Raw genomic sequence first — 9,593 nt, forward strand, 5'->3', positions numbered from 1 at the left:
ATATATGTGGGTGACATACCAGTCGTTTCGCTTGTTCTACACTTGGCAATTTAATACTCACCATTATTACAAAGCTCATTGGCTTCTGAGCTATAGAAACAGCCGTCACGATCCCGTGGATAGGATCTGAGGAACTACCAAAATGCAAAATGTTCATACGCAGTTAAGTGGTGTTATCATTACAATTTGTGGTATTATTGTATTATTAAAATTCCAGCTTATGAAATAAGTCAGAATTACGCTAGCAATGCACGACTCAGATGAAGACATATTGCTACCTATCGCAAAAAATAAAAACCGAAAAAGACTACGCCCTGCGTGGGGTCTCCGAAATAATTTCGAGTAGCAAATGTTCATATATAATGTGGTCGATATTCTTGTATTGAAAACAAAAGAACGAAGCTGGAAAAGACGAAACCAATTAATAAGAAAATTTGACTCTGAAATGCGCAGAAACCCATATTTTCAATTAACTTATGGTATGTGACCAGGTCTATTATGATCGTAACGGACTATATGAACTTACTACTATTACACAAGAAAAATAAATGTCAACTGTGTTTCTATACTATACTACATTTTCTTAAGCTTCTTACGTTTTCTATTATCTATAATCTTTCACAAGATTATATATAAACAAGTAAGTATCCGGAGACAGCTGTTGAAGCACACTTAAAGTAAATCATTCAATGGAGTAGTTGGTGCTGTTAAATTACGGTGCAATAGTGACTGGAGTCCGCAATCGTTAGCTGTGAACTAACAAGTAAATATTAAGTTAAACAAGCCAACGGATTATCTGACAAATGAGTCATGATATTACATGTTTTCATGCTCATCGGCATTGCGAAAAAAGAAACCTAATCGCAATTGTCAGGGACATTTGTCGTACGAATATTAAGGTTAAATGAATGTGTTAATGTCCATGTGGCGTATTGTTATGGTAACTGATTACATAGATTAATACGGTGTAGCCCTTTGATCCATTTTCTCTTAATTTGAGTAATTTTTATGAATATACGCAGTGTCTTATATGCACTATCCGTTTCATCGGCTGTACATTGCAGCATTTCTATATTCAAGTTTGTCAATCGTCTTTTTTTTTTTGAAAGATGAATCTGCGAATGAACCAGATAAAGTTGTACGGGTATTTTGCCACAATGCTGTGCGACGACACACGCGCTAAGCGATTGTTTCCCACATTAATGATAACTTAACGTCTTTGCGTGATGTGGTAAACCTATAACTCAAATAAAATTGAATTTTAGGTCGAAATGACACTCGATATCTTTACTGGCGGCATGTTTTACCATCTAAGATCAGTCTCTTCTATTTTCATGTAATCGTTATAAAACAGAATCATGATAAAAATCGTTGTTGTTAATTGTTACATGATCTCATCCAGAACAGAGACTGTCATCTCAAGTCGTTCCAGCGAAGTGAAGATTTATACGCACTAAATCAATTCTAATTAAAGCTTTCAACCTATGCTTAATAAAGAGAGTGGAAAGAAATACGCAATGAAAATAAACACCTTGAAACTATTGTGATGTCACAACCAACTAAGCTTCTCGTAATCACTCGTACTACATCCATCATGATGCCGTGGTTCTTGAACTATAGAAAATAATTGATAAATGATATAATAATTTATAATGTTTACTCATTTGTATCAAATACTCACTCATTACCCGTATCGACCTATGGGCAGACACAAATTAATGAGGACTTGAAACTACAAAGCTAGCTGCACAGCGATTATAAATAAATTTCTCATTTACTTCTCAATTTCCTTTACTGACTCCCTACTATTACCACTTACTGAGTACAAAACGCGTGAGTACGATGTGGAGATTTTGAAGAGTCCTGTCGTGGAAAATGTCTTTAGTTTACTGGGAGTTTGATAATGATACTTGGAAAACAGTAATCAAAAATAGATGTGCAGTTCAGCTGTCCTAGATAGTGACGAAGACTTGTAATAATGCTAGAATTGGCCCTGAACCAACGCTCCAGTAACTGGCGCCCAGGTTTTCATATATAAATATTTCACAGGACCAGACCAGTATCTCAACAGTAAAGTCTGGCCCGCATAGTACAACTGAACCGAGGTCCTTTAAAAAATGGTTAAGGATGAATCATACGAAGCGATAGACCAGAGTTCGATTAATGGACACTTAAATTAGCCGTTTCCGCAAACTTTGGTTTAAAGTAATATTATAATAAGTTCCAAATCCAAAGATACCCAAAGAAAGTTTTCGTAGCTGGTTTAACCCAAAGTACCTAGACAGACAGCAACGTCTTGACCACTTAATGTAGCCATCTTGTGATGACAACTTTGAGGGTGTCTTCAAAGTAAAAGGCCTTTTAACTGCCTACTCGAATCAGTAACGCTAGAATGAAGTGCACCTAACCATGGTGCGACATACGTCTCTCTCGAAGTGAGGAGCTAATTAACGGCACTTATTTAAACACGGTGGGGCCGTAGACTATGTTCTTCTATGTTTGATACGTAGGACGTAGCCGACTGAGCCGTCGATTAATAACTTTTAACTCTACCAGTGCATGATAGTTTGATATTACTATCATACACACAATTACAGAAATTGTTTGTGCAGGTTAAATCCATCGTTGATTGAATTGTTTTTGAAATATCTGCGGTATGTCTATGGGTGGGTTGTATTCCTCGTATGCGGTATTGTCAAATGGACCCATTGTCAATCTTCAGGGCTGTAGTGTGTGCTGTTTAGCTGGCATATTTAAAAAATCAATTCCTAGAGAGAGTAGGTATAAAGCAGATAAGAGAATTATTTACAATTTCAAGTACCTTCAGCCCAGTCATGTTAGTGATAGGCCAAGGCATACAAAGATATGATCAATGCGCAGCCAGCGGATGAGCTATATATGATAAATATTTATGATTTGCTTTTTGTATGAAAAGGGGCATCGCTCTGAATGCACAAATTCCAAAACAAGCTTGTGAATTCACGCAGTTGACGAGGTTTGTGTTCTTAAGTGGTTCTGCAATGAAATGACACATATAAAAAGTTTCTGATAGATTTAACTTGTGACAGCTATGAAAATAAATTTTCGTAACAATGAATCGCTCCTTCGACCTCTGCTAAGGATCGCAAAGTGTCCAATAAAAAACCTTTAGGAATAAAATTAGAAAAGGTGCCAGCTTTCGGCATGCAGAAAAGAGCTTCCCTGAATATGAAAAATCGTTTCTCTGAGTAACAATTGGTCAAAATCTAATCTAATATAACCTACTCGAAGTATGTGACATAACTGTGTCATTTTATAGCTTACCATGCATATTACTCATTTTTCTTGAAGCTCTTAGGTCGCCCTCTCATATGGTTTCATCGACAAATTGGTGTTTTTTTTTGTATTTTAAGAAGCGAGACTCCAAATAACAATACTCGACTTTCAGACTCAGTTTAATGAGCACTAGCAAGTAATTTTAAGTCAGGGGCCAATTGAGTTTACTTGCGTCCTGGCTTTCTCTAAAGTATAATCGGAATACAACTTCTGCAGCACCCTTTTTTAGGTTTTGACAAACATTTGAAAACAATTACCACGACATTTGGCGACATTGCATTAGACAAACTTACAAGTCACATATCTGCCATGAGTCTAACCGGAACTCACAATGAAATCCAATAAAGACATCGCTCAGTTTGGCTAAGTTGTAATCAATCAGTTTTCCATGCTTTTTCTAGCACTGTCCATGCTACAAATCTACGTTAGGCCGACCTGCACACGTAGTATCGTTCAACACATAAACATTTTCCCTTTTTAGTTCTACCAATAGATTGAAAATAACTTTCAAAGTCTGTATTGTTAAGATTCGCGATTGCCAATACCTTTCGGTGTAAGAGGCGGCCCTACACCTCTTCTTGGTTCTTAATTCTTTATTATAGCCAAATGTACCGTTATCTTTAATAAAGCCAAGTTAAAGGATTTTGCCAAGTTGAGCCTGCGTAGTAAAAAAACTTAATGTTTTAACGTTGCCCTGATGCTACCCCGTGCAAACATGAAGTACATAAGCTTGTGGGTTTTTAACATAATCTGCATATCCGATACCACAAAGCTAGAACCAAGCTTTTTAGTTAGTCTAAAAGAGATCTTGTTACAGTTTGCTATCAGAAATGCAACCGCCAACCCATTGGATTGGACACACATATATATGGGATTGCCTAAGAATGTGTATGTAGTTTTAATGATCATGGCCTCATACATACACTTAATATTTAAACCGCAAAAGAATCTATAGAATCATAAGATATGTAGATTTTCTCCTTACTGCGAATGTTCAAAGTGATTACTGTCCTGGAAAATATACTGCTGTAACGGTGAGCTATACATTCACAAGTTCAATTGTGGGTTTTAGATTTCTCAGTCTCGTAGTTTTTTTCTGGCGGAGATTTCATTTTGAATGTATTCCCACAAGAAAAATTCTATTGGTCTCATGTTTGGAGACCTTCATTTAATCCATCAGCTTGAAAGATTCTCATTAAGGTATGTTCCTACATTACAATAATAGCGCGCAGGAACTCCGTTCTGTTGGAACCATAATTTCACAAAGTTGTCCTGAATACGTAGTAAAACGACATATTGAGGTAAATTCAAGTAACTGGCACCAGCAACTGTAGTGCGTCGATTTTGAAGTATGAGCGAAGATAAGCTATAGACCATTACGCATTAAGCGAACCTCACCCACATCTAAATCGACGGTCTATGGTATTGCCAGTCTTCATGTGACTTTAAAAAAATCCAAGTAAGATATTTACGAGAGAAATTAGACGATTCTCAATAGAGTTTATATTTTAGAAAGGCTAAAAAATCACCACAATAGTTTGAAAAGCCAGATACACCTGTATTTCTTTTATACATAAATTGACGTTATTTTAAAATATCAGTTGCCAGTTAAATCATCTAGAGAACTTCCAACGGCCAGCCTCTTTCAGAACTTTTGTTCCATTTTGCACGTTTTGGACTTTTTGTAACTATTGGCTTTTAACCGTCACAGAACTTACTTCCGCTGGATTTTTTTTGGAATGTTACCTCTTTGAGCGCCACTCGTTCGTTTGAAAATCGTTTGATAATGGTAACTAATAATAATAATGGTAAAAAAGTTATCTGTGGTTTAAGGAAGGGATATTTTGGAAATAACTAGTGAGCGTTTTTGTGTGCAATTGAAACTGTAACTGGTAATTATATTGAATAATCATGGCCGCCACATATAACACCTTTAGCACACGTGAGAGGTTTCGATGTAACTCTTGTTTATATTTAGGTACAACATGAGATAAAGTTTTAATTGAAGTGCCGGCACTTAGCTTAATCGAACGGCATAGAACGCGTCCACTATTTTTTAATTCGACGAAGATTGATCTCGCGTATCCGTAGTAACGGTTAATATTTTTATGTTTCTAGGCTACTTTGTACGACGAATAAGTCTTGGTGGCAATATGATGAGTAAAAAGGGATCACAGCAATTGAAGTCAACTCTCGACGAATAGATTTCTTCCGTCCTGTTGCAAATAGTTGCAGATGATCTACCAGTTGTATGCTTGTTTATGAGAACAGATAGCTGATGTCCGTTCTACGGCTATCGATGACGAACACAGCCACATATTATACAGCAGAGTCACAGTTCGAAAAACGAAATAACGCTAAAACACGACGATTTAATGGGATTAACTGTTTCCGTTATGATAAGGCTCAGCTGTATTTAGTTATTATTAACTAAACCTATTATGAATCACTACGGTAAAACGTATATAACACAAGTGTTACTGTTGTACTATCAATAGTTAAACGTTTTCGTCAAATGTGTATCTTTTTAGACAGCTGAGATAGTTGAATAAAATGGCTACGACAGCTCGTTGCTACGCAGTCATTTTAAGAGGTTAAAGACCTGTGAGGAAATGACCACATCTTCGAATCTCAAGCGGAAGGACGATTTGCCATGATTACGGGAGCTTTTGAACAAGACAGAGTGGCCACAACGCGCTCTTTACCGACTTAATGTGGGGCTCACTGCAATATGAAATAATGTACCTATTATATCACAGAAGAAAAGAAAAAACCGCCTACCACAAAAAAGGTTAGGCGAGAAAACGGCATCGAACGATCGAGGAAGCGATATTAATATAGATCCAGATGTAAGTTGATTTCGTATTCGCAATAGGCATCAGAAGCATTTATTCCTATTATAAGGTATTGTCCGAACAGAAACGACTGATGCTGTCTGATGCTTCAAATTTCTGAAGAGGCCTATCGATGTAAGGTGCGGCAATCGAAAGCATACAACGTGGTCAGTTAAGCACAAACAAAACTTCATCGCCACGATTAAATTATCGTCTGGACCGAAAAAAACATTGTCGAACAATTTTGCGTCCGTTTGATTTTGATTGGTTAAATTTCTTCATAAAAAACGTTAAATGACGTTCTGTAGTCAATTACTAAAATAAGCATCTATAACGAAATCACTTATGGCCCTGTAAATCATGGTGATTATAATCCATCGGAAAGCATATTTTCAAAACTTTAGACTTTTGCCCAAATAACCTCGATAGATGGGCCTTAAACTTATGAAGTACAATATAATAGTGAAATACATACCTGGAAACATTAACCCGATTTTAGACTGTTGAGTCGAGATTTCTTACGGGCAGATATCAAACCTCGATAAAAACCTCGATTAGAAATATGCGACACAAAATAGTGTGAATACAATAGAATTCCAGACCCGCTTATAAAACAGGCAAAGGAGAAGACTGCTAAAACTGTCCAATGCCATTCCGCAGAGTTGGTCAAACAAGAAAAGCAAGGCTTCAGCAAATTCTAACTCATTAGAGAATACGCAACAAATTAATCGTTGCTAGAAAATGGTCCACCGCCCTAGATCAGCAAAAAATATTTTAAGTCAGATAGTTTGGGGCAAATAGCGAAGAAGGATAGCGTCTGTTTCAAAGGGTATGGAAGGCCGAGCAACACGCACACGGGCTGATTCAAGATGGAAAGCAAAAAAGTTTGAATATTCAACCACGAGCTGGCTTGTCACACATGTCAAGTGCACTTCCCCATCATCAATCAAACAGGAATACTGAACGCGCTATTAAAATTGATACGTGAATAGTAAAAGCAACGGAGTTTAACGAAGATCTGAGCGAGTATGGCACTCTTAGAACGGCGAGCCATGGAATAGACAGATGCCCTCTTACCAATAGATAAATTCTATGAACGCACACAAACCCTATTATTACTTGATGAAGACTATAGTCTTTTTCAGAACGGCAGATCATATGCTTGTGCTAAAAGTCCTTAGAAGACGTAAATTAAACAACGCGAAAATGCATCATCACGGTATTAAGGTATTAAACCTTATAGTGATAGATAATGCACTTGAGTATAGCTTGCGGATTCTTCACATAAATAGACAATTAGCCATTGCATAGAACGGGTAAAACCAAAAGCATACAAACTCTGCTCACATAATAGGGATAAGATCATTATCAAAAAAAAAACGACATCTCATTATAACATTTATTCCGTTGAAATAAACTGAGGAAGTACATAATTCGTAATATTTATATGCTCAGCATATCCCACCTTATCAACAACTCGTTTAAGGATCACTAAGGCCGGTCCAACCAGCAATGCAATAAGGGAGCGGATCGCATTTCGGTATAACGATGCGCTCACCGGAAACTACAGTGATTCAACAAACCGCAATACGGACTCAGTTAATGTCAAAATTCACCAAATACAACACAAAACATGTTTATTATTCGGGGCCGGCTCCTCTCAAGGTGCACGCGACATTAATGTTATTACTTTGCAGACTCGTACATAATACACACTTGTCGTGAAAAACATAGCAGCTGCAGCGCAAGAACGATTGCGCGCCTTAAAAACCATTCTTCTACCTCAAACCAGCAATCGCAGATCGAGGTGTTAGCTCTTAGCAGACGCATCATCGCTTCTCTGGCCAGGCGAAACATGGCAAATCGTAGGTCGTCCTCGAGAGAAAGCCGCGCCTAGACCACTCATACAACCAGTTACAGCAGCGCCAAAGGAACCAACTAAATAAACTTCAGGGCAAAAGACGGTAAAAAAGTGGCTGAAAACAAAATGATATATACGGATCAGGAGCGAATATAGTAAAAAAATAATAAATCAGAGAAAACGAAAAATCCAAGCGTGTTAACGAATATTAAAATTACAATGCAAGTATCAAATTCTAGCAATGAAAAACAATATTCGTGTATCATAGTGATAATAAGATCACGGAAGGATAAAGACAGGAATTTATAAAAATTTGTTCATATTAACGATAGGATAAAATTCCTTCTGCAGGTACACCAACGGAACATTTTGAGCTTAAGTATAGGCTATTTAGTTATTAAAGTCGCAATGCTAATCAGTAGCACTGGTTATTACCAAAATACGGTTGCGTAGCAAATAAAGGAGTAGTCTTTTTTCTTATCGTTGCCTTTTCATTCACTCTAAATATTAATTGTACATTATACATATTCTGTAATATTATTTATTGTGAGGTAGTAAAAGGAAGAGCTTTACGGATAGTTGTTATTTCGAAGCGCCTGCCTGAAAGCACCATTCATGGAGCGCCGCCTAGCGGCGTGTGTTATAGGTTTCGTTGCCAGTCAGTAATACATTATTCAGCCACTATGAAACTGGACAGAATAGTAGTGGTTAGAATATCTTTCGCGACACGCGCATCTAGAGCTTTGCTAGGGTTGGCTTTCACTATTGATTAGCAAAAGGCCTTCAAACAACACATTCACCATATTCGAGCAAGATATTTCTAGGATCGATGATGGCTCGGGGCATATGCTTTCTGCTAGCGAATTAAGGACTGAGTACTGAAAGAACTGCGACCTTAGTACAGATTCTTAAAACACACGATGAGAAGCTGCCGTCACAGAGACAACACCGTAGTTGTAAGAAACAACAACCATGCAGTTCATTTTCGAAAGCAACTGTTAAACCCGGATGATGGTTATTGGGGGTAGATCGAATTAAGTAATTTACAACTTGTGTAGTCAAAGCGAACGGAAAAAGGCCCGCTGTCCGGAGAAGCCTGTGTTCGACACTTTTGCTGCAAACTAGAACGCCGTCTGCAGGTAAGAAGCAGCAAGGACTCCAAATACCAACTTTAGGTACAAACATCGTACTTCCCAATATTCCATCTGCACATTACGTAAGTGAAAATTTGATGGTCAGTAGAAAAGCCAAGAGGTTTAACTATCAGCAGATGCAACTAATAGTTTTAACAATGGCAGTAAGGGGTCAGAAACAACAAACGCGACCGCTTTTGAAAGGCGGTCGCGTTTGTTGCTGAAATAATTTAACAGTTTGCATTCAGGGGAAACAGTATCTTTAAATAGGTGGTGACGGCTTAAATGGCTCACCCAGAACAGACATATCTAATATTGTTAGCCCTTGCGCCCACGAAAACTATGTCTCCTCTTAGACTTCATTCTCGGCCCTGATTTTCAGCTAACAACATTATAAATCGACAAGAGACGGTTCCAATGGTTGAGTCATCATCCGGATTTCTCACCTTA

At 37.6% G+C, this 9,593-nt stretch overlaps 1 protein-coding gene across 1 annotated transcript in view; it reads left to right on the top strand.

Moving 5' to 3' along the window:
* Nucleotides 1–8,490, top strand: part of LOC111267938 (potassium voltage-gated channel protein Shaw) — a 25,024-nt gene extending 16,534 nt beyond the window's left edge. Inside the window, exon 3 of the mRNA XM_022846555.2 lies at nt 5,434–8,490. Coding sequence (XP_022702290.1) covers nt 5,434–5,519 — 86 coding nt within the window. The 3' untranslated portion in view covers nt 5,520–8,490. The remainder of the gene's footprint in view (nt 1–5,433) is intronic.
* The last annotated feature ends 1,103 nt before the right edge of the window (nt 8,491–9,593 follow it).

Source organism: Varroa jacobsoni, unplaced genomic scaffold, assembly GCF_002532875.2.
Source record: "Varroa jacobsoni isolate VJ856 unplaced genomic scaffold, vjacob_1.0 scaffold_1243, whole genome shotgun sequence".
Taxonomy (NCBI): Eukaryota; Metazoa; Arthropoda; class Arachnida; order Mesostigmata; family Varroidae; genus Varroa; species Varroa jacobsoni.